Raw genomic sequence first — 26775 nt, 5'->3', positions numbered from 1 at the left:
GCGGGTCAGGCAAGGGAGCAAGTGCGGCAAGTGTAGTTACTGGGATGTATAGTTCACCTACAATCAAAGAGCATTCTGAACTCTACCAATGATGGAATTGAACCAAATATGGCACACAGAATTCCCACGACGAACCGAAAATATATATCAATGATTGCTTGGGGGGGGGGGGGCAAAATACTGTTTGCTTACCTTTGAAAATTACCTAGGGCCGCCTTTGACTGGGTGGCCTTAAATATTTTCTGTTGGTCATGGGGGTTCTGTGTGGGAAGCTTGCCCCAATTCTGTTGTTCGTGAGGTTCAGAATGCTCTTTGATTGTAGGTGAACTATAAATCCCAGTAACTAAAACTCACACATTTCAAGGTCTATTTCCCCCAAACTCCATCTGTGTTCATATTTGGGCATATGGAATATTCGTGCCAAGTTTGGTCCAGATCCATCATTGTTTGAGTCCACAGTGATCTCTGGATGTAGGTGAACTACAACTCCAAAACCAGTGGACACTGCCCACCAAACCCTTCCAGTATTTTCTGTTGGTCATGAGAGAACTGTGTGCCAAGTTTGGTTCAATTCCATCGTTGGTGGGGTTCAGAATGTAATTTGCTTGTAGGTGAACTATAAATCCCAGGAACTACAACTCCCAAATGACAAAATCAATATTTTTTGAGTGAAGGACATACATTGGGTTGTTAGGTGCCTTGTGTCCAAATTTGGTATCAATTCCCTCAGTGGTTTTTGAGTTCTGTGAATCCCACAAACGAACGTGACATTTTTATTTACATAGATAGATAGCTATAAGATTCAACGCCCCTCAAGTGTATCCAACAATATCGCCCACTTTGAGAGGCACTGCTTTGCTAAGGCTCAGTGCGCGCGCCTTTCACAACCTTCGGGGCAATCCCACAGCGCGCGCGCCCTCTTTTGGCGCTTCCCTTGCTGAGGCGGGAGGGGCAGAGTGGGCGGGGCCAGCCCAGCCAAGAGACCCCCTGAAGCCCCGCCCACTCTCCCCCCATGAACGTCGCGTGCCGGCAGGAAGGGCGCGCGTGCGCAGAGCCCCGCGTCCCCTCCCTCCCTCGCTCGCTCCCTTCTCCGTCCCAAAGAGAGGAGGCCCTTTGTTGCCTGGGCTCTCGGCGGCCCCGCCCCCTTCCTCGCGCCGCGCCCCGCCTGGCCCCGCCCCCGGAGCCTCCCGGCGGGATGCTGTTGGGGGCGCCCTCCGCCCCTCGGCGCCTCTGAGAAGCCGCGGGAGGAAAGGGAGGAGGGAGACATGAGCCACTTCCAGCGGGGGGTCGCGCTGCTGCTGCTCTCCCTCTCCCTGGAGGTAAGCCCCGCGGAAAGAGGGGGGCGGGGCGGGGAGGGGGCGCCTTCCCCCGGGCCTGGCCCGCTCTCCAGGCCGGAACAGGGCTCCCTTGCCACAGAAAGGGCGCTTAATCCCCACAGCCCGGAAGGCACTGAGAGTCATGGCTCCTCAGCCTTCAGTGGTTACCGGGAAAACTCTTCTGAGGGACAAGGAGGGGAGGTGGTTGCCCTCGCGCCTGACCTAGGGACTCACTCTCAGCCCTGCCTCAGCTCAGCTTCCATGGGCATACTTTAGAAACAAAACAGAGGAGCTGCTCGCTGCCTGACCACTTCGCACCAGGGATCACTCTGACAGCTGTCACGTCAAAGGGCAGCTCCTCACTGGACAGGCCTTCCTTGTTGCCATTTTCCTCGCTGATGGGTTTTCCTCTCAGGATGGAGGAGCTTGGTGGAAGGGCCACCCTCCTTCTTTCTTTCTTCCCTTCCCTACCTTTCCCTCACACCTTCCCTTCCCTCAACCTTACCTTGCCCTCTCTTCTCTCACACCTTCCCTCACACCTTTCCCTCCCCTAAACCTTTCCTTTCCTTGCTCTCCCTTCCCTCACACCTTTCTTTCCCTCAACCTTTCCTTGCTGTCCCTTCCCTCACACCTTCCCTTCCCACAATCTTTCCTTTTCTTGTCCTCCCTTCCCTTCTATTCCCTCACACCTTCTCTTCCCTCACACCTTTCCTTGCTCTACCTTGTCTTCCCTCACACCTTCCCGTTCCTTGCCCTCCTTTCCCTTACACCTTCCTGTCCCTCAACCTTTCCTTGCTCTCCCTTCCCTCACACCTTCCCTTCCCACAATCTTTCCTTTTCTTGTCCTCCCTTCCCTTCTATTCCCTCACACCTTCTCTTCCCTCACACCTTTCCTTGCTCTACCTTGTCTTCCCTCACACCTTCCCGTTCCTTGCCCTCCTTTCCCTTACACCTTCCTGTCCCTCAACCTTTCCTTGCTCTCCCTTCCCTCACACCTTCCCTTCCCACAATCTTTCCTTTTCTTGTCCTCCCTTCCCTTCTATTCCCTCACACCTTCTCTTCCCTCACACCTTTCCTTGCTCTACCTTGTCTTCCCTCACACCTTCCCGTTCCTTGCCCTCCTTTCCCTTACACCTTCCTGTCCCTCAACCTTTCCTTGCTCTCCCTTCCCTCACACCTTCCCTTCCCTCACACCTTCCCTTCTCTCAACCTTTCCTTTCCCTGCCCTCCCTTCCCTCACACCTTTCCTTCCCTCACACCTTCCCTTTCCCTGCTCTACCTTCCCTTCCATTCCCTCACACCTTCCTTTCTCTCCTTTCCTTGCTCTCCCTACCCTTCCACCTTTTCTTGCCTCACACTTTCCCTTCCCTCAACCTTTCCTTTTCTTGTCCTCCCCTTCTATTCCCTCACACCTTCTCTTCCCTCACACCTTTCCTTGCTCTACCTTCCCTTCTCTCACACCTTCCCCCACACCTTCCCTTTCCTTGCCCTCCCTTCCCATACACCTTCATGTCCCTCAACCTTTCCTTTCTCTCCATTCACTTACACCTTTCCTTCCCTCACATCTTTCCTTTCCTTGCCCTCCCTTCCCTCACACCTTCCCTCAATCTTTCCTTTCCCTGCTCTACCTGCCCTTCCATTCTCTCACACCTTCCCTTCCCTCAACCTTCCCTTTCCTTGCCCTCCCTTCCCATACACCTTCATGTCCCTCAACCTTTCCTTTCTCTCCCTTCACTTACACCTTTCCTTCCCTCACATCTTTCCTTTCCTTGCCCTCCCTTCCCTCACACCTTCCCTCAATCTTTCCTTTCCCTGCTCTACCTGCCCTTCCATTCTCTCACACCTTCCCTTCCCTCAACCTTTCCTTTCATTGCCCTCCCTTCCCTCACACCTTCCATTCCCTCACACCTTCCCTTCCCTCACATCTTTCCTTGCTCTCCCTTCCCTTCCCTCACACCTTCCCTTCCCTCAACCTTTCCTTTCCTTTCCTTGCCCTCCCTTCCTTCACACCTTCCCTTCCCCCAATCTTTCCTTTCCCTGCTCTACCTTCCATTCCCTCACACCTTCCCTTCCCTCAACCTTTCCTTTCCTTGCCCTCCCTTCCCTCACACCTTCCCTCACATCTTTCCTTGCTCTCCCTTCCCTTTCCTTCCCTCACACCTTCCCTTCCCTCAACCTTTCCTTTCCTTGCCCTCCCTACCCTTCCACCTTTTCTTCTCTCTCACCCCCTCTTCTCTCACACCTTTCCTTTCCCTGTGCCTTCCCTTCTCTCACCTCTTCCCTAATCCCTTCCCTCCCCTCACATCTTTCCTTGCTCTCCCTTCCCTTCCCTCACACCTTCCCTTCCCTCAACCTTTCCTTTCCTTGCCCTCCCTTCCCTCACACCTTCCCTCACATCTTTCCTTGCTCTCCCTTCCCTTCCCTCACACCTTCCCTTCCCTCAACCTTTCCTTTCCTTGCCCTCCCTACCCTTCCACCTTTTCTTCTCTCTCACCCCCTCTTCTCTCACACCTTTCCTTTCCCTGTACCTTCCCTTCTCTCACCCCTTCCCTCATCCCTTCCCTTCCCTCACACCTTTCCTTGCTCTACCTTCCCTCCCCTCACACCTTCCCTTCCCTCAACCTTTCCTTTCCTTGCTCTCCCCTTCTCTCCCACCTTCCCTTCTCTCACACTTTTCCTTTCCATGCTCTACTGTCCTTCCTTTTCCTCCTTCATTCTCCTTCTTCCTTCCCTCCTTTCTTTCCTTTCTTCATCACTTTCCTTCCTCCCTCTTGCCCTCCCTTCCCCTCATCCACATGTCACCAATAACCAAGCCATTTTTCTTTCGTGGTGACAACACAGAGGGCCACTTCACTATCAACAGCAAATCGATTCCTTTTCTTTTCCTATTCTCTAGGGACCCAAAGAGGAGGGTTTTTTGGGGGGGTTTTTAGTTCAAATCCTTCAATTGCACTATGTGACACATTTTTTGTTCCTAGATTATAAATGTCCTTTCCTAATTGATTCTATCATAAAAATGTGGGGAAAGTTTATTAAACAGCAGAAATGTTTTCACAGGACACATTTTGCTATCGTTTTTCAATGAACATCTGAACCAATTCAACCTAGTTTGTGACAGCCACAAAAACAAAGTTTCTGAAGTATAGCAATTATTTCAAAGGGTATGGGCACCAAGTGTGGTCCTGACCCATCAAGCCATGAAGGAGCCTTTGTGCTATAAACAGATATTTTTCCGCCATCTGCCTGATCACCCACTTTGTCCAGTCCTGACATTTTAAGAAAACCCAGACATTTTAAAAATCAGTTTGGATATAAATGTTAACTCCACAAAAAGGACACACCCAGTAAATTGGTAGAAGGGAATTTTAACTCTGAAGAAGAGGGCATGGCCTAGAAAAGCAAGACATATGGTAACTCAAGGTATAGTGCTCTGTAACACAAGCACATCCTCAAATGCAGAAAGCTAGGTTTTATTAAAAAATTGGGGCTTGCATTTGGATATCTAGAAAGGAAGACAAAAATAAATTTCAAATTAATCACAAGGAAAAATTATTAATATTGGATAAGGGTAGGTTTTTGAGATATTGGTTTCATACTGGGTGATGCTGGAAGTCATGGGTTCACTGGTGGAGGAGGGAGGTTACCTGGAATGGTATACCTGTATTGTGTGTATTCGATTAGCTTTAGATCAGTGGTTCTCAACCTGGGGTCCCCAGATGTTTTTGGCCTTCAACTCCCAGAAATCCTAACAGCTGGTAAACTGGCTGGGATTTCTGGGAGTTGTAGACCAAAACACCTGGGGACCCACAGGTTGTGAACCACTGCTTTAGATGTTTTTCTTTATCATATTCCGTATGCCACTAATTCACTTAATAAAAACTTTTAATGATTAAAAAAAATCTAGTCCAGAGCTTTCCAAACTCTGAGTTGTGGCATTTCAGTATGACACTGCAGTGTGTAAGTGTGTTGTGCAAATGTAGAAAGTCTATGTAAAATAAGCAATAAACCATATATTAAAAATATATAAATGAAAGGTTTTCATGAGCTATGTTACATTGCCATACATTTAATTATTATAATTTACGTTTGTGTCCGTATCTCTTATAAGGCCTTGGTTTGTTTCATCCTTGGTTTGCTAGTAAAATTGAATTACTATGTCGCAGAATGATACACATCTAAAAGGTGTGTCACCAACATGAAATGTTTGGAAAAATGGTGTATTCTATAATAGTTTTTCAGCTGTAGTGTTCACCTGTTACAATCAAGACATATTTAGTCATAGTACATGCAGCCTTCAATGTGTCTATACTGTCGAGTTTGTTGATCTGAACTAAAATAGTTACTTTATATTAAAAAAATTATATTCCATCTTTCTTCCAATGTCTTAGGACAATATATCTAGGCTTCCTTGCTATTTTTATCATCATGATAACCTGGGGTAGGTGGATTAGCTGGAGAGAAAGTGATGAGACCAAGTTCACTCTGTGGGTTTCATGGTCCAGTTTGAATTTATAGCTGGAATGCTCCACATTTGTAGTCCACTATTCTAATGCTTGCATGAACACACGCACTGTGTCCATGCAAGTGTTGCTGGACCATTGTTGAGTATTCTTTTGCCCATGGAAGGACATTACTTCACTTGGAAGAACATATGGTATCATAACTCTTCCATCGACTTTGTCTTACTCAGGCTTAAAAATCAGGAGAAATGGGGATTGGGCTAAAAAAGGTAAAAGAATATTGAAAAACGGGAAAAAACTTTTTCAAAAAGTATTTATTCTCCTGCACAGAGGGCAAAAGTCTGAGGGTGTTCAATATGATTTGTCTAGCAATGTACTTGCTTGTCTGATTATTATAAATGTTTAATTGCATAGACTTTTAAATCTTTTTACTGAACTTTCACACACTACATCCAACATATCGTTATAGTACTGTGCTACGATTCTATTTGAAGTGCCATTATTTCCATCCTATAGAATCCTGGAACTTGCCGTTTAGGGAGAAGTGTTTATTGGCTTGCCTAAAAGGCACCAGATCCCATCTGATATTGAAAGCTAAGCATAACCAGCTCTGATTAGTATTACATTATAATGAAACTTGAAAGTGGATAAAATACTAATTCAAATCGGAAACCTAGGGCTGGAATGCAGTTTTAGGCCTCAGTCTGTGCCTCTAGGTTCTAAAATTTGTTGCTGAATGAATGCTGTGGGAGGAGATTCGGTCTCAGTTGTCTCTTCCGCCGTCCTATTGGTCTTTTTAATTCATTCCGCCTGTAGTCTTTCCAGTCCTTACACTCTCTCAAATTTCCCTCTTGCATCTTTCCTTGCATTTCTCAAAAATGCTGCTACAAAATTCATCTTCAGCATTTCTTATGGCAGCTCTTCAGGCACAAGAAGGATTTTGCCAGTGTCTTGGAGACTGGGGGCAGGCTAATTATGTTATATAGTTATGTGAAATAAATTCTGCTGTCACATGTCTGTTCATTTAACTCTGCTATGACTGTACCCATAGTTTGTTAAGATGAAATAAGATTTTTGCATGTAGTTACAAATATGTCATGAATGCATATAGAGATTCAGTCTGCCATCTGAATGACTGTGCATGGAATGTGGATGCATGTTCAGTCTAATGTGCGAACATCCAACATGACCCTGAGAAACAAACTTAAGTACTTTATAGAGTTGAAGCCATAAATTCATAGATGGGGCACATTCTTACACTTATTATTCTTTGCTGATAATGTACTTTCCTGGGGTATCTGTGGATCCTAATATTTTTAAGAGGAGCCCCTGGTGGCGCAGTGGGTTAAACCCCTGTGCCGGCAGGACTGAAGACCTACAGGTCGCAGGTTCGAATCCGGGGAGAGGCGGATGAGCTCCCTCTATCAGCTCCAGCTTCTCATGCGGGGACATAAGAGAAGCCTCCCACAAGGATGATAAAAACATCAAAAAATCATCCAGGCGTCCCCTGGGCAACGTCCTTGCAGACGGCCAATTATCTCACACCAGAAGCGACTTGCAGTTTCTCAGGTTGCTCCTGACGCGACAATTTTTTTTAAGCGTTCTTAAGTGCTTTTTTACCATTGAAACTTACATTAAAATGATCTCACTTTTTATTCCCACCCCCCTCCCCAGTATTTTGTTTCTGCCTTGGGCCTTTATGGATTTTTAAAAAATTACACAGAAAGATCTGCTAAACTCCATCATACTGTAAGTTGTCAATGAATATAATACATATCTCATGAAGAAATATTACATGCATATTATGGAGAAAGTAGACATGATGTAATTATTTATTTATTTGCAGCATTTATATACCGCTTTTCTCACCCCTAGGGGGACTCAAAGTGGTTTACACATAGATAATGGCAAAAATTCAATGCCTTACAACTACAATAGTAAAACCGCACTATAAACATAAAATGTATTAAAAACCATACCTCATCAAATATCAAAACAGTTATTAAAACCATAATTCTTTCTCTCTCTCTCTCTCTCTCTCTGTGGGTCATACAAAGAGAGAGAAAATCTGGGCATAACTTACTTATTCAGCTCAAGAACAAACCTGCAGAACCAATCTTTTTCATAATCTGGAGACTGGCTATAATAGAAAGGTTTTTCATCTGGTTTAGCTTGGCTCATCTTGTAAGACACAGGTCCTCAAACTGGGGGCTGGTTCACAATCCAGCAGATATTTGGGGAGAGGGGGCAGACTATAGTTTAAAGAAACAAGAATTAATTCATATGCACACTACAGATATCTTATTTGTAGTGCCAAAAAATTACAATATTTAAAATGAGGAGCAATTTAACCAACGTGAACTTATTGGTATTTCAATGAGAAGTGTGGGCCTGAATTTGGTTGAGGAGATAGTCATGTTAATTAGGATTGTTGCTATTGCGTGCCTTCAAGTTGTTTCAGACACAGGGTGACCCTTAGTCTACAGTTTAGGGCAAGGGCTGGGTAAATTACCTCGGAGGGCCATATCAGGCCATTGGGTCTTAGTTTGTTGTGAGGGTTCAAAGCTGTTGTGAGGGTTCAAAGCTTTGTGTGCATGTATGTGTGGGGCTCCATTCATTCTTACTGTGTACGTCCACACAATAATAATATTGCACTGGATAGATTTCATTGAACAGATAGAACCTAGGTCCACCTGTCAATTATCATTAGGTTCCCTGGTCCTGCCCCCTTTTTGGGTTTTGGAGGGAACATGAGTAATTTTGGGTTCAGTCCACACAGAGAAGCCTTTCATGTAGGACATAATACCAAGAGCTCCTGTAGAAAGCTTTGTCTTGTACGGCTTGGCCGGGGAGATACAGCCCCACAGCGTGGCCAGAAGATATACAGCCTTACAGCTCCTTCGCTGAGGGACTTCAGCCATCACTGAAACCTGAACTCCTTTTTCCCTGGAAGTCTACAAAGCTCTGCTTGGTAAGGGTCACTCGCAGAAGCCAGAAGCACCGGGTGCAGGGGCTCCACACCAACAGAGGCAAAGACAGACTGCCCAGATTAGAAGTTAAGGATTTCCCCATTAGTTACAGTTAAGAAGATAGTGCCTGTTCCCTGTGGACAAGATTGAGAGAGAGCCAATAGACTGTTAAGAAAGCTTTAAAGTACTTGTTTGTTTTCATTAATAAAGAACATTGTTGAACCTTTAAGCAATCTAAAGACTCTGTTTTAAGGAAATCCAAGGGCCTTTAATCTGAGGCAACCCCGGCGTCCCGTTGGGCACACGGAATTTATGTCCTGTCTACAGTCTTACGCACAGGCCCAGCGTGCGACAGCACAACCAATGTAATGTTTTCTTTGTTCCTTAATGGCAGGAAGGGTCTATTTTGAACAGGATTCTCACATGGGGAGGAAAGTTGCAGTCTGGCTTTTATTATAGAATAGGAGTGTTATGTTATAAGATGCTAATCTTTATAGGAGCCTGCCTCCGACTGGATTAGATCATTGGTTGATCTAACTCAGTCTTTTCTCCCCAGAGTATTAGAATCTTACTTGGATAGCAGAGAGATTTAACCTAGGAACTTTTTGTAGGCAAAACATGTGCTCTGTTCTTGATGCTAAAATGAAGAAGTCATTGCATTTAATTGTTTTCTTGTACATAAAAAACTGAATTTAATAGATGGTTATTGTTTTCTAGTTTTAAAACTACCAAGTCACCGTTTTTTGTCTTTAGCTCTTCAAGACTTTTGAGTATAGATAATAAATTAAAATGTAGTGAATTAATGCTGCATTGAGGGACATGAGGGAAATCCCAGGGCTGAAATTAAGCATGTTGCCAACTAGAGAAAAGGTCACAAAACTCATAAGCCAGATGGATGCTATTTTGATCCATGCAACCTCGGATCAGGGATATTGCATCGACAGTGAACCCAGAGCTCAGAATAGCATAATGCTCACAGACTGAAAAACACAAAGTATACTGGAGCCCAACCATTGACATGTTCATGTTATGAACGATTTTTTTCTCTACAAGTCTAACCTAATCTTAAGGTTTTTGAGATAGGACTTTCTCTCTGTCCTACCACAATTGCTGCTGGTGGTGAGCAGACAGGAGAGAGCCTTCTCGGTGGCTGGTCCCATAGGATACTGTCAGCTTGACCGGCTTGATCTCTTTTTAACATTAAGCACAGCCATTCTTATTTAAACAACTCTTTAGTTGGGTGCAGCATAAGAGTCTTTTAACTGGTGTGCTGTACCTTCATTTTGTGTGTTATAATTTCAGCTATTAGAAATTTAGCATCTCTCATGGATTTTTAAGTCACCTAAATAAATAATTAAACATATTTGCTTTAAGATGAGTCTGGGAAATTGCATCTCTCCAGATGATGTTGGACTGCAATTCCCAGCATTTATATTTATTAACTTTATTTGTACCCCGCTAACATCTCCCGAAGGACTCCATTGTATTGGCTAGGTTGGCAAGAACTGATGAATGTTTAAACATCTGGAGGGTCACAGTTGCATCAAGACATTCAGAATTCAGAACTGAAGAATTTAGAATTGATTTTAACAGGGATACAAAGGGGAGGCAGGGTTGGAGTCCCAAAGAGCCTGGCTTGTGCATGTCAGATCTGCTTGGGCTCAGGTCCTTGAAGCCAAGATGGGCAGGCTTCATTAAAGAAGCTTCAGTAACAGCAGCTGGCCCCGAGACAATGTCCAGGGAGATCGGTTGTGTCCTACCTCTACCTTTATGGAGCAAAAACCCCTCAGGCCTTTTACGGATGGCATATGCCACATGTGTGGCTGAGCAATATGAGGATGTATTCATGTGAGAAATTGATAAAACTATTATTTTGAGAAGAGAAAACTTGGAAGTCCTGAGTTTAGGTATGTCTGAAAAGAATTCATCATATGAATAAAGATAATACTCTGCATGACATGTGCACACACACACAACATGATTGACGAATGATAGAATATTACATTATTGTAAAATCAAAGCGGCTTTATCAGTCCCTGCTCAAAATTAAGTTTTTCCCCCTTCAGATCTGAGTAAACACACTGCATGAGCTCTGTGTTTCCATTCCATCCCTCAGACCAGTACATTTTACAAGTCAGGTGTAATCCAGTTTCCTTAAAACACTCATGTAGTCATCCTGAGTCCATAACAGCCTTTCAGACTAGTTTACCCCACAAAATGTTTGTTAGGATAAAAGTGGGATGGGTTGAGGAAAGCTAATGTACAACATCTTTAATTTCAGGGATGGAAAAATAGTTTAAAATATATATAGTTGGGGGGAAACACATCAGTCATAAATAAATCCATTCTTTTCTCAGGACTTTTAGAGTGTTTCCTTTAGGCTACAATCCTGCAAGTATCCTCACTGTACAATCCTGAATGTACTGGGGTAAGGATTAACATAAGTGTAGTTTCATTAGTGAGATACATATTTTTTTTCTAAAGTAAACAATTTTGTAGCCCTTCTTCACTTGCACACTTTTAGCCTGATCACTTATATTTAGACCACCATCCCTATGATGATCAGAAGATAATTGTTTCCTGAGAATCCAGCCTTCAGATATGGCAAATCCAATTGCTGGCCATTTTAGCTTGGGAATTCTGAAAGTTCTAGTTCAGAACAGTAATGTATTTGAGCTCCAATAACATTTTAGTATATTAATATGCTTTTCACAGGACTGGTTAAAGAGCAGGAGGAATAGTCATGCTCTGAACCTGTGACTAACTGTGCAATTGGTTCTTACTGAGTTTCCAGAACTGTTTCTCCCCCTGCTCTGTGCCCACAATTATAGTTTGACTAATATGTCATCAACGGGCATACTTTGTTCCATTTCCTTTGGTTCAATAACTATTGAAATGTCTGTGCATTTTTGAAAGTTTTTAATGCGACTTGCATAACAGACTTACATTATTATTTTTGAATGATAATCTATTCTTTTAGTAATGAGTTGCCTTAGGAAAGGGAAAAGGAAAGAAGCTTTTAAAGGATGACCACTCCAGTTATAAGTTTCGAAAGAAAATGATGGGTTGATTTGACAAGATTTCTGTCCTCAGGAAGAAATCCAGCTGATAAAATAGTTTAATGGATTTCGGATTTTCTTCTTTTAAAACCTTCTGAACTACAGCCTTGAGGATTCAGGTCTGTGTTGCATTTGTTGATCTCCTTGTCTTCACTGTTTTACTGTTTGAATGGAGAATTGCTGCTATAGTTCCCCTTTTTGTGTCAGGGGGCAAGTCTTAAATAAGAAGATGTCAATGATTTCATCATGTATTCTAAAGTTCATCTGCCTCTTCACCTTTACATTTGCTGGTTATTTGCCTGCCTGTCCTTCCTTAAAGAAAGAGAAGAGAAAGGTGTAGAGTGAAGGAGTTTGTTTCTCTTTCCTAGTCTTCTTACAGGATGCTCTCCTAACAGGGGAAGATAAAAAACAACAGGAGGTCAAGGAGGAGAATAAAGAGGTTCCATTGATTTTCTTGTACAGTGTGGACCAAGGCATGCATCCAGTGCCTGTGACGTCCAATGCTTGCATGGGATAATAAGCTGAAGGATGTATATTTATTTATTTATTTGTTTATTTGCGACATTTATATGCCACCCTTCTCACCCTGAAGGGAACTCAGAGCAGCTTACAAGATATATATATGTATATATATATATATATATATATATATATATACACACACAGACAATACGTTATACCATGAGCACAGTACAATATCAGCACTATACATCACTATATTGTACTATACAATTATATTGTAATATTATTAGTAATATAAAATATATAATTATAATATCATATTATTATTAGTAGTAGTAGTAGTATGCATTGTTTTGTCTGCTACTGGCCTTTCTGATAAACTCCCACAAGTTATGGTCTGAAAACAGCTGAGGAAAGAAAAACGCGAAAGGGCCCTAATTCTGAAACATAGTTCCTAGACATCATTCTCCTGAATGGAAAATCTGGGATACCTTCCCTATAGCACTGTGTCTTAAACTGTGAGTCCCAACCCCAAATGAGTCCCCTTCTCTCAATGTAAAGGCCACGAATGTCAGAAGGTTACAGCCATTCTTTCAGCAAGCATAGTTATAGACAGTCCAAGTCACAACAGTACTTATCCCATACAGAGGGCAAGGCAAAAGGATAGTCACAATGTTCTGTGTCAGATAGTACTCTGTTCTGCACTTTATCAACTTCCTTGGCCCTATGATACACTGTTGTACTATCCCTTTCTCGGCCCTTTTATAATTACCATGTCTATTTTGTAATCTTGGCCATTGGTATTTTGAACTTGTCTGGTGGAGCTATAACGGAATTGGTTTTTTAAAAAGTTTTAATGTATGTTTTAGTAGTATTTTATGTTTTATGATGTTTATTTTAATTTGCCTGTTTGATTTTCCTTTCTGACAATTGAATGTTTTGCCTTATATGTTGGAAACTGTCCTGAGTCCCATGGGGAGATAGGATGGTATACAAATAAAGGTTTTTATTATTATTATTCTGTTCCAAGGGCCAATTAGCAGGAAGCTCACCAAAGGTCCAACACAGAAAGTCTAAGGTTCAATGTACAAGGTTCACAAGATTTCCAGCTGAAGCACTCAATGATGAGTGCTGTCATAACCAGGCTACTGCCAGCATCCATTATTTATGGTGCCAGTGGCAAGCCTTTATAGCTGTGTAGCCCTCCTCAGTGTCAGTCTACTTGACCTCAGCACCTGTATGGAATCCAGGCTCAGTTGAACTGGGTAGGGCGAGTTAATTTCTGCTCTTCAATCTGATCCTGTTCTGACTCAGGCACTTCTAAATTAGAAGGCCCAGCTTCTGCTGAGCAATACTAGGGTCCATATCCTCAGATTGCCCAGGTAACTGCTCAGCCATGTTCCTGAGTTTATCTGCTGAAAGGAAGCCCACTTCCTCCTCGTTCTCATTCAGGGCCTGAGCCCTGACAAGGAAACATTTAGCAAGAGTAAAAGGTTTCTGAACGCCACCCATTTACACAAATCTGTTAGCAACAATATGCAGCGTTTACCGTGAACTCTGCAGAAAATGCTTCAGCTGTACTCCACAAAAATAAAAATCAGCCTGTTTAGCAAGCTTTGCAAATGCTGAATAATGTCAGTAAATGTTTGATTTTTATGCTTATTTTATATACCCATATACCTGGGGTCATGTAAAAGATTCTCAGGGGAAAAGGAGGTGTGAGTGGAAAAATTTGAATACTCCCCGCTTTATAGGAAAGCTGACTGGTGATCATCAGTCACCAAACTTTCCATTTTCTCATGTGCCAAAATGATATTTTTTAAAAAATATGTCTGAACTAGGTATTGGAATGATATTCTGGAAATATGCCGACTTTTTTGAAATGAAGATACTTGAGGCAGTGTGTGAAATCAGATTCAGAAAGGCTGGCTTTATACTGGAAAAAAGCAGATATTATGTATCATAAGCTTTAAGGAGTATAAAAAGCTTGGGGATTAAAAACATGTCTGTGTATGACTCTATATATTTTAATTCATTCTATATTGCCTGGGGAACCATGGGAAGTTGAGACGCAATGTATTCATTCTACAAAGGAATGAATGTTACTATAGCTCCAAAAATTTCACAGTCATCATGGCCATGTAGAACAGGGATTTGGGGAATTATAATTTTAAAAAAAATGTTGCTAAGATTGGCAGTGGGCTTTGATTTGTCTTCAGTAGGGCTGAACCAGATTTCTTTAGTAGCATTCAGCTGTATGTCTTGTTCTCCCTTAATTAATTTCAGGTGAGGAATTTTACATGGAGTGTTGTGCAGAAGTTAAGGGGGTATCCTCCCCACTGTAATTGGAAGATCATCCCATTAGATGTCTAGTTGAAGTTAAGGAGGGTATCCTCCCCACTGTAATTGGAAGATCATCTCATTAGATGTCTATTTGAAGTTAAGGGGGGGGGGGTATCAGAAGTTAAGGGGGATATCCTCCCCACTGTAAGAAGTTGTGCAGAAGTTAAGGGGGGTATCCTCTCTACTGTAATTGGAAGATCATCCCATTAGATGTCTATTTGACACAAATAGAGACATCAGTCTAATGGTACTGGTTACAATGGTGGTGGTTTGTTTTAATTGCTTTTTCTGGGGGAAAAACATTTAATATTTTTTATTGGAACAGATCAATTGGGAGGGGGAGGCTCCCTAAACAATCCAGGCAGGGACTTTCCACATTTGCCCACCTCTGCTATGGGGAAGAGCAATAAGCATCCCATTCCTGTGTACTACATCCCAAATTAGATTTCCCAGTTTCATCCTGGAGAGGAGAAAGAAGGTCTGTCGCTACATGTTGTGCATAAAAAAAGTCTAGTTTGGCCCAAACTGCATGCTTTACATATGTAGTGAATTGTCCTACGAATGCAAATCCCTGCCTTAATCATATAACAAACTCAGTTTTTGCAAGTGCAGCAGCCAGAATCTACCATCCATACGGAAAGAAAAAGACAAAATAAGCATTTGTGCTGTCCTGAAATATGTAGAAAATCAAAGACTCACGGGAGGATTTAAACAGCCCATTTATGAATATTCAGTGGCGAAAGAATGCTGACACTGAATGGCAAGGAACTATCTCTCTCTCTTGCTCTGTGTGTACATGCATACAAATACACACACACACACATTGTTTGTACAACAAAGTGTGTTGCTAGGTGAAGTGGCCCTCTGAAATCAGTGGATTGGCTGTGGCTAGGTGGAGTGGCCCTCTGTGATGTGTATAAGGGGATGGGAGGAAAGAAGGAAGGAACGAAGAAGAGAAGGGAAGGAAAGAGAAGGGAGAGAGAACAAAAAGGAGGAAGGGTATGAGGGAAGGGAAGCAAAGAAAGAAATAAGGAAGGGAAGAAAAAAGGATGCAGGCAAGGAGAGAGGGAGGGAAGAGGAAAAGGAATGCAAAATAAAGGAAAGAACAATAGTAATAATATATGCTTAAAATGTATTCCTTGTCATCGATGTTTATGTTAAATAGTTACTACATATTGTTGACAGAACTGTCCTCTTGTATTTCCATCTACTCATAAATTTGGTCTCAGGGGAGTTAACCCCCCCCCCCCCAAATCAGTCACTTTTTAGTGTTCCCCAAGAGATCTGCTATCTTTTGGTGAGTTGGGAAAATCTCAAATGATGTATTTATTCATATGTTTAATAGCAAACGTATAGGTTGAGCAGATATAATGGAGAAGAAGAATATATATACTTCAAGTTCTCAGTAGCAGTTGATTTTACAAATGAAAAAGAATTTAGGTGTTGTAAGATCTCAAGCTCTACAGTAATTACCATGTGTACTGAGGTACCTAGTGAAATCCCTAGGATGCAGTGCAGATGTTTTTCTAGAACCCCCAGAGTGGCTCTAAAGACTCAGAAGTAGGTAGGTTCTGAATGCCTGGTGCTACCACTTCCTCGTGCTGCTGGAGATGTTGACATTTTTCTCATCTTATCTATTTTACTTCCAAGGGTGGGAGGCAGGTGGGAAAGTACTTTGTACAGCACAGTGAAATTTCCCCACTGTATTTTAATCTTTTTTTTAAAAAAAAAATCAACATTTTAAGGAATGCAACTAAATGTAAAAGTGTATCCTCAAGAACTTCTCCAACACTGAAGGAGACCCCCTTGTTGCACCTCAGTTGGTGGTCTGTGCTTCACAGAAAGGAAACTTTTGCTACAAGAAGCTTACACTCTACATTGAGGAGATAGGAGAGGAATCAGAGGTGGAAAGCTGAGGGAAAGGTAACAGAAAAGTAACTGCGTTTTGAGTAAACATAATTATAGATAATTGGGCTGAGAGTTGAGGGTAAAGACCTTAAGACACAACCTTTTAGATTTGAGGATCATTGAATGCAAAGAGAGAAAGAAAAAAGAGGAAAAAGGCGTGGGGAGAGAAAAATCTGGTTTCACATAGAAGTGAGGATGGCTACGAACAGAAATTTGCTTCTCCTCATTATGATTTTCAGAGATTCGCATTCTGTATATAACATCCTAGTTTATTGGACAGCTTTCTGTTCCCATGCAGTTGAATCAGGTTAGATACATGAGACATAACTTGTCATCAGTATGATAGAACTGAAAATAATTTTCTTCTGATGAGGCTTACAAAAACCCAGAAGGGTTCCAAAGGCACATTCAGAGGACAGGCAGATTTATTTTCAACAACTCTGCCTTCCTGGTTGTATTTAATGTTGCGTAAGGAGATTTGCACAGCAGCGATTATGTAAAACAGATTATGTAAGAAAGGGGCTTCTTTCAATCTGTTCACAAGCAGAAACATTAAATACTTTAGAGCACAAGAATACTGCTTTGGCGGTCAGTGTTTTAAACCCCTCACACACATACTTGTTGGGAATATACATTTATATCTAGTATACATTGCTCAAATAAGGGACTGCAACATGAAGTAAGAGTTAAGTAAGAGTTAACTTTAGTACTTTGCAAAGTGTCAAATGTTCCAGTCCGAGCAGATGGACTTAATGTATCCATAGCTTCAGCACAGATGCAATTCACCTAGTCTAGTTCAGAACAATTTTACCTATATGTTTGTTGTCTTTGTTAATCCGTCATTTGTCAGTTACTGATTGGTTGCCAGGTGCAAGCTCATTCAGGTACTGCAGTCAGGTTGGCAGGCTTGTTTCTCTTTTATCTTTTTAAAATAATAATATAATAAAAATAAAACTTTATACCTCGCTCCATCTCCCCCAGGGAGACTCAGTGTGGCTTACATGAGGCCACACCCATCAATACAGTACATACATTATAATAAAAACACATGATAATACCAGAAATAAAATACATAAAATGCAAAAAGATAAAATAAACGATGCAGACAATATAAAACAAGCAATTAAAAACAGAAAATTTCACTGGGCAGGGGCATATTCAAAGTTAAAATTTGAAAAACACTGGGAGATAGGACAATATAAATTATCAGGATGAGGATCCGAGAATGGGGAAGGATTCAATTGCACAAACCATAAATAAAGTGCTTCTAAGGACATTTAGTGCAAAATTTGGACAGGGAGTTGTGGCCCTGCTCAAGTCCTTTGGCACTTTACCTGTTTCCAATATATCTTTTAAAATGGCACCTTATCTGTTTCCAAGATTTATTTTAAAAATGATAGAAAGTGGTACAGAAAGTGCACCAGCAAGTTCCTTCAGTTCTCTGGGATTCAGTTAATCTGGCTGTGCAGATTTTAACTTGTTTGGGTTAGCTAGGTGATTTCTGACTAGCTCTTATTGCTCTTGCTTTGTCAAGGTATCCCCTGCTGCATGGAAGTACTCAGTTCTGGTTTCGGGTGGAAACGAAAGTTATTGAGTACTCTGACTTTTTGTTGTGATCTGTTAGCATTTTTTGAAAGTGAGTTCATTGTCTCCTCAGTCATTCTCTTGCTTTAAATACAAAGGGAACCCTGTATTCCCTTTGCTTGACTAGCTGGTCAAAGCTTATTCTGAGCTTTAGCTTTCCTTACACTGTTCCTGCTAGCTTGGGCTCCATATTTGTACACTTCCTTGGTAATTTGTCCTTCCTTCTATTCTATATACATACTCCTTTTTCTTTTTGCTTTCTCCCTGGGAGACATAAAACAGTTTCCAGCTATAGAGATAGGAATTAATTCCAATTCTAACAGACATCAACCAGTAAATATGAAAAGCCAAACAATGGCTCACAGATTGAAAATGCTCAATATACAGTCCAAGCCCCAGGAATGGGAAAACCAGGGGTTCTAATAACCTTGCATGCAAGCAAAGTGTTGTTCAAATTTTTACAACGAAGACTTTTTCTATACATGGGGTGAGAAATGCCTGCTATCCACGCTAGGTTTAGAAGTGGAAGAGTGCCTAGGGATCATATTGCAAACATAATGGGCTGCACTAAAACATTTCAGAAGTAAATTAGTCCATGCTTTATAGATTATAGAAAATCCTTTAATTGTGTAGATTGGAGTTTCCCAGAATTTGTCTCCTAGGTCTTTTAGACTTCAGATTTGTCATTTACCACATCAATAAGACCAACTTTCCAGAACAGTCTCTGACAGATTTTGGAAAATTCTGGTTAAAACCTCGTGCATAGTTACTAAGTAATGAAATTGTGCATAGTTGCTAAGTAATGAAGAATTCACTTCTGAGGAACTTCATCCTTTCATAGAATAATAGAATCATAGACTTGAAAGAGACCCCGTTGGCCATCTAGTCCAACCCCCTGCCAAGAAGCAGGAAAATCGCATTTAAAGCACCCCCGACAGATGGCCAACTGTATCCAGATTCTCTCAACAGTATTCAAAATTTATTATGCTGAATGCTTGTATATCCTAAATTAGTTTCAGCACCTCAGCTGGAATATTAGATGATGAACAAAACACTTTTCCTGACCTGGGTGTGTTTTATAGTTTTGTTCAAATCCTAATCTGTTCTATTTTAAGAAAATTGTTCTATTTAAGGATATAAAGCTTCCTATGGTAAGAAAAGCCAATCAATTAGATCTTTCTGAGGTAACTAAGCTTTCATTAGGGATTTAAACAACGCTGCATTTGAGAAAGTGTTATATATTTACAAAGAAAGAGAGAAAGAGAAAAGCATTATCATCATTACAGGAAAAACAAATAAATTAACTTATTTTAAAACTTGTTTTAAAATTTGGCCATAAAGTATTATTAATGTTGAAATACATCTTGAAATACAGAATTAACTGCAGCACAGTTCAGATGTTATCCTTTCCAGTGTCACGTTGTGGTTAGAAGAGTGCAGGCCTCCTCCCTCAGCAAATTAAGTATTTTCTTTTTGGAGTTAACCATATTTTATGGTTGTGCCTATATACCACCTAATCAGAACACACTGGATAAAGTCTCCTTCTAACTATGATTGTAGAGTGATTTGGAGATGAGCAAAGCTATTGCCAAAACTTAAGGGACAAGTTAATTCATGTAATACAAGGAAAATAATCTGATTTTCTATCCATAATATGATTTCCAATTCTTTTTCTGGAGCATGAATATTGATTGAAACTAGATCTCAAGGTAATACAAAAATGTTGGGTTTCATCACCTTGCTAGTGAATCTTTATAAAGTAAATCCAGTACATAGCAGTTATAGTGATAATTTTATTTATGTTGCCAAGCATGTAATCATTTCTGTGGTTATAGCAACAACACCAATAGATATGTCTTGAAAAGGCCATGTTTTACAGTGCAATCAGGACTTGCATTCTGTTTCAAGGGGCATCCAAGTGCATAGAAGTCATTGTGTTTTACATGAAGAGAAACTCCACTGAAATTAGGATCAGCAGGCCCTTTTTGCCTTATTTCCTCCCTTTAATGTGCTGAGCATTCAAAAACAGTATTTTCTGGTACTGCTAAACTTCCCTCCAATGCGTTCTTGCTTCATTGCTATGTTTAAAAATGTATTATTTTGATTCTCCTTTATAGGATTCCTAGGGTTTGGAGTGGATTTCAGTAATGTGGAAATTCTGGAGAGATAGCCATATTAATCTTTTGCAACAAAGCTAAGCCTCAAACCAAACAGATTTGTTAGTACATATGAAATCTACTTCACAGTTCAAGGAAATACGTTGTGATGTATAAGGTACACTTTTTAAAAGACTGGTTAAAAACTTACTGACTAAAACCAGGCTGTCATGATTAAAAGATCATGATGTGCTTCCTTCTCACTGTCTCCTTTGACATCACCTTTTTGTCCTGTGCCTTCATAACCATTTGCCTTTCTTTGAGGCTGGGAAAGTATGGGGAATTATGACTTCCTCATGGCCATCCCGTTGGTTTCTTATGGCTGAGTGGAGATTTTAATCCTGGTTCTCTAAATGTTTAAAACCACACTGGCTCTCAGTTAGTCATGATGTGTGTGATAAAAAAAGATTAAAAGTCATTCTGTCAGAAAAATCTGCTACCAGAATTTTGTTATATGCAGAGATGCTTCCTTGTTGGGTATACACTTTGTGACTAAGATATCATCTGTAGATGGCTTTTAAGTAGTTCCAAGTGTATTATTGTTGGGATTATTATCTGCTGTAATTGGCATACATTTTGCTCAGTGCCTCTAATGTACAAGGTAGCTCAGGGATGTTGTGAGCAGATAAAATAAATGGTGACTACCCTGATGCAGGATGGTGGTGGGTGGAATTAAAGGAGATTGTGTCATTTGGATGTCATGTTGTGATGTCAGGCAATTTCTCCTGGGATGTATTTTCTTTGCTTGGCTGCCACATTTCCTCTCTTTTTCCCTCAGAAAAAAAGTATATCTCAAGACATGACCTGTCAAAGCCACCTGCTGTTCTTGAGCTATCTACCAGCCATGTGAATTCCTCATTTGACAGATCATCACTGGAGAGGGATGTGCTGTACTTGTGACAGTTACACAATCTCTAGTTGTTTGTTTTCCACATCAGCACTTCATAATACAAGCAGCTTGGTTATCAAAGCTTTTTCATCAGCTGGCATTTATTGCAGTAAAAGTAATTACACATGGGACCATTGAATTTGAGGTGATGGCAGTCACTTGTCAACTGTAACTGCTAATTTTTCATGTAGGCTTTGTTTGTGTCACTTTAGCAATCCCTCCCAAAAGAAGATAGGAATAAAATCTCATCACTTTTGTCTGTGCGTGATAGCTTTGTTGTATCTCATATAATAATATCATCAAGGTCATAATTCTATTCAAATTGAATTCATCTGCTTAATATTTTTTAAAGAAATTTTATTAAATTTTATATAGAATGCAACGAAAGAGTAGGAACAATAAGGAATAGGAAAGTGAAGGAAAAAAGAGAAAAGGGAAAGGCCAGTAAAGTAAAAAATAAAAAGAATATCCTAAATAAAACCCTAAAAAAATATAAACTACAAAAATACATCCACACACAAAAAAAAGAGGTGACTTCCATTCCATCTTCTTGGAGAAAATATTATTATTCAAAAATATTTTTTTAATTAAAGATAATAAAATTGTCTCTCTTGTTTTTTATTTTCGCAAATTGTCCAGATAGTCATGAAGATTGTCCCAATTCGTTCTTTTTATTATAATGCCTGTATTTTTCTTCAACAAAAAAGTCAATTCGTCCATGTCCTTTATTTCTCTGATTTTTTTCCACCCAATCCTGTACGGGTGGTACTGAGCCTTGCTTCCACTCTCTAGCAAAAACAATTCTAGTGGCGGTTGTAGTATATGTAAAAAGTTTGTCCTCTTGTTCCGTCAATTGTAAATCCAAATCTGTAAACCCTAACAAGTAATACTCTGGTTTTCTTGTATAAGTTCTTTTTAAGATCTTTTGCGTCTCTTCATGAATTACCCTCCAAAACTTTACTGCTTCTTTACAAGTCCACCACATATAGTAGAAGGAGCCCACTTGTTCTGAACATTTCCAACACTTATCAGAAACTGTTTTATACATTTTAGCAAGTTGTTTCGGTGGAACATTTGTGGAACATTTTTATCCAATTTTATTTTAAGTCCATTGTGTATGTATATTTTAATTTTTTGTTGCGTGTGTATATTTTAATTAAATTTCATCTGCTTAATATGGGTGGGTGTCCTTATGATGTTGCAGCCTGTTTGTGTTGGCAGTTTTCCTCATCATTCATTTTGTGTTTTTGTGAACTAGTTTTGGGGTTGGCTGACATTACTTCATTGATGCTTTTAGTCATTTAAATGTTCTAAATTAACGATAGGCAACATTTTGAGTTAGGGATAATCCTTATTTCTAAAAATATAATTATTATGATTTCTTATGGAGAAGAGAATATGTATTTAGAACAATTTATTTTTGCCCTTAGTGAAAAGATAATTTTGAGCAATAATCTGCAAGCAGGAGATCTTTAAATTAGCGATGGATAAATCTAATTTGCTTTCAGCATTTTTTTTTCATTTTTTCAAGCACAGATTTGTTTTATTCTGCTTTTGTATCCATCTTTTTTTAAAAAAGAAATCTACCTAAAAGCACATTTTCATTTCCATGACAATTTGTATACACTATTGTAAACAGTTTTACCTAATGCATTCACTTTTTACAAATTCCATTAAGTGGAACATTTTTGTATGCTTTTTCCATAAATGTATTAGTTTTGTATGTATTTTTAAAGGAAAGGATTACATCAACATTCGAAGAAAGTGTAAAGACTGAAAGGTAATACAGGAACATTAGTTCAGGGAGTGCAAATTGAGTTGCTTCATGCTGAAATTCAAACCATTTTCAATCCAGGACTTACCGTAACTACACTGGTCACTTCTTGCAAGGCCCAAATCCAGAGCAAAATCATACAGTTGGAAGAGACCACATAGGACACTAGTCGAACCCCTTTCCATGCAGGAAACGCACAATCAGAGCACCGCTTCCAAATGGCAATCCAGCCTCCATTTAAAAGCTCCAGATTGCTCCAAAAGGCCTGAAAGGGGCCACAGCCATCTGTGGGTGGTTACAGGCCACAGACTACATGATCCATCCAGGCTGAGACTGCTTTACATCTTTCTGTCCCTGCTGCTATCACCACTATCACACAGTCATTTTAGGGACAGGTTGTTGATCAGTGAGGTCAGAACAACTGCAAGTTTTCTTGGATGCTGGTGGGGATCTGGGCTGGCAGCATTTGCTACACTGTGTCCTTTAAAGGATTCTGAATAGTCAATTAATAGTTGCACACTGTAGATTGTTTCAGATGGAACTGGGTGGAGACAATGTTTCTATCCTCTGGAATTCTGTTGTAAGTTCAATAGAGGATAGGGCTCATTCCCACCATCCCTGTCATTAGACAAATGTCTGTTCTTGCTTGTGTTCTGATCTACCCAAAAGGACGCCAGCTACTCTTTCAGGCAGAAAGGTTGCTTTTGATGTCAGTGTGCCAAAAAGACACTCAAATGCAGCAGCAGAACTTAGCCGTCATTGCTATAGTGTCACCCATGTAGTGATTATATACAGCACTATGTCCCCGTCCCCCCCAATTGGATTCAGAGGGAATTGTGGGGACACTAAAACAGTGTCAGGATTCAGTACTTTACCAAAAGAGGATTAAAAAATTGAAGCTTAGATTGATAGGACACAACTTTTACCTTTACTCCAAAAGTAAGGTGGGGGAGTAAGAGAGAAATTTAATCCTTCCCTCCCTTGTTGTCCCCCCAGATTTTACCCTCCCCCCTTCCACACAGATTAACATATTGTTATGCATAAGCCACCTTCTATGTTGTGTCAATGTGGGATGTAGACTGAACCAGACTATATTAAGTTTTTTGTGTGTAAAATAAATCAATACACTTATAATACAGCAGACATATAATATCCAAAGTGCTTAATCTTTTCTCCCATTAATCTCGTTATATCTACTGTAAATGTCACTCATATATATATAATTCACCTCTGTGCACAGTTATTTAATGGGAAATGCATAGAAAACTCTTCAGCTGTGCCAGTGGGAAGCATACTTTATTCTCAGGATGGTGAATGTTGCTTAATCCCCATCTCTATGTTTCTTTTCATTGTATAATCTTTCATTTACAGTTATCTGTTGACATCTCTGGAAGTAGCTTAAGAGCCATATGTGAGCCGCATGGTACTCTATTCTGTTGCTGTGTTAGAACAAACATTGTTTGGTCTTGGCTTTGTGAATGGAATAATAAGCACTTTAAACATCTGTTGGGCAAAAGATCTGAGTACATTTAGCCTAGCAATGGGAATGACTATTGCAATAGACAGTGATGGTGATTGTGGTGTAGAGGAACTTGTCACAGTGCCGTTGTAATGGACTGATCACTACCTGGTCAGGTTTAGGGGTGGGGGACCAATTAGGATGGTCCACCCCAGGAGGCTTATGGATCCAGATGGATTCCTTACAGCTCTTGGGGATTTTCCTGTCATCTTGGCAGGCAATTCTGTTGAAGTTCTGGCTGACCTCTGGAATGGGGAAATGGCCAGGGCAGTGGACACAATCTCTCTCACAGAGCAGAACCAAAGCAGCCCCTTGGTTTTCCAAGGAGTTGGCGGCAATTAAGCAAGTAAGACGGAGACTAGAGCTATGTTGGTGGAGACCTTAAAGCGAATCTGACCAAGCATGTGTTAAAGCATATTTGAAAGCCTACTCTATGGTAATGGAGGCAGCAGAGAAATCATTCTTTGCTGCCACTATTGCAACTGCAAGGAACCATCCAGTTGAGCTGTTTCAAGTGGTCAGAGAGCTATTACATACTAGTCCTCAAGGAGAAAATCCTGACTACTGAGCAGCCTGCTGTGAAGAATTTGTGAGGTATTTTGCTGATAAAATCACTCAGATCCATTCTGACTTGGATGCTGTTATTGATACAGTTCCAGTGGGTGTAACTTTGGCTCCTGTTTGTCCAGTGCAGCCTGAGGATGTGGACAGGATCCTTGGAAAGGTGAGAACTACCACATGTATTCTAGATCCTTGCCCTTCCTGGCTAATCAAACAGGCCACAGGGGGATTGGCAGAGTGGGTGAAGGAGGGGGAGGGGTGGTCAGTGCCTCCTTGGAACCAGGCAAAATTCCAACTTGCCTAAAAGAAGCAGTTGTGAGGCCGATATTTAAAAAGCCATTCTTCAACCCCTCTATAATAGACAACTATTGACCAGTGTCCAACCTTCCATTTCTGTTCATGTTTATCATATACATGAAACCACTGGGAGAGGTCATCCAGGGTTTTGGAGTATGGTGTCGCCTATATGCAAATGACGCCCAGCTCTGTTACTCCTTTCCACCTAATTAATTTTTGGCAACTAAAGTGGTTCTAAACTGCATTAATTTTACAGTGTAGATACACTCTTAAATCACATTGTAATCTCTCCTAAGTGTGGCTTTATGAGAGTATCCTCATGAAACCAGATAGTTATAAGCACAGCATTGCAGTCAATTATTTATAAAGCCCACTTGTTCAGACACTCCGGTTTTAATAATTAATGAGCTAAATAGCAAGGGTGGAGAGGTGGGGAGGAAGAATCTAATTCCCTACTGTACACAGCAGTTGGCAGTGCATGGCTGAGGGCATAACTTGAGAGGTCTGTGCAGAGAGTTTGATCTCTATAATCATGTGGTTCAAGGCTCTTCTTTAGACTTTCAATGGAAATTTTGCAATTTTTCTTTCATTTTTTTAAAACACACTGTGTAGTAGAAAGAGGTGTCAATTGCACAGATATTCACTTTTTCATGCTATTACTTGGCGCTTTTGTTGCATTGTTCGCTGTTGCTGCTTTTGCCTTCTTGACTAAGTCACCTGGGCGGTTTTAGCTAATCAGGGTCTCTTCAATAGGATGACATTATGAAAGACAGTATGGTACAATTGTAGAATTATCCAGAATCATATCTCACCTGAATCATGAAGCACATTGTACAAGCTTGGTCTAGTTACTCTCCGTTTTGGTGGAAATGATGGACACTTTGTAAGCTTCCTAGAGGAAGTGAAAAATCTGAATGCAATAAATTATGAAATAAGGATGTATATGATGGCAAATAGGAGCATCAGGAAGTCAAGACAAACTTCCTGCATCAATGACATGGTTAACACTCAGTTAGAGATCATATAGTGAATGTGGGATGGCTTTGTACAAAAGAATCTCATCTCCTATCCCCTGTTAGGAGAAGGATATTTTATGTTGGCTGAGATGAGCAAACACAGTACACTTAGTCTGTTGGCCAGCGTCCCTTCTTTTCTGGATCCTTTCCATACAATCAGTTTGCAAAGGAATCTTGACCTGGTGGCAACCACATCTGGATTCCTCAGAATTATATCTGCAGCTAAGGTAGAAGTAAGATGAGGTATTCTTCTATCTATCTATCCACATATAAAAGTGAAAATGTGTATCTGTGTATGTGGCAGAAGTGTCCACTTACACAGACAGGCTCCTGCCTTCACACACTGCTTTAACCTGCACTGCGGAGGAGCCACCAAAAGCACTCACTCGAAGGCCAAAGTCCTCCCTAAACACCATACTGCTCACCCAAATGAAGGCTTTCATTCAGGGACAATTTCATCCT

At 40.7% G+C, this 26775-nt stretch overlaps 1 protein-coding gene across 1 annotated transcript in view; it reads left to right on the top strand.

The window, feature by feature from the left end:
- The first annotated feature begins 1175 nt into the window (after positions 1 to 1175).
- The window catches only part of VOPP1 (VOPP1 WW domain binding protein), a 59045-nt gene continuing 33445 nt past the window's right edge, over positions 1176 to 26775 (top strand). The window contains exon 1 of the mRNA XM_060781562.2: positions 1176 to 1319. Coding sequence (XP_060637545.1) covers positions 1266 to 1319 — 54 coding nt within the window. The 5' untranslated portion in view covers positions 1176 to 1265. The remainder of the gene's footprint in view (positions 1320 to 26775) is intronic.

This window comes from Anolis sagrei, chromosome 6 (genome assembly GCF_037176765.1).
Source record: "Anolis sagrei isolate rAnoSag1 chromosome 6, rAnoSag1.mat, whole genome shotgun sequence".
In the NCBI taxonomy this organism is placed as follows: domain Eukaryota; kingdom Metazoa; phylum Chordata; class Lepidosauria; order Squamata; family Dactyloidae; genus Anolis; species Anolis sagrei.
The sequence above is the reverse complement of the archived record's forward strand: the minus strand, read 5'-3'. Positions and strand labels throughout refer to the sequence as shown.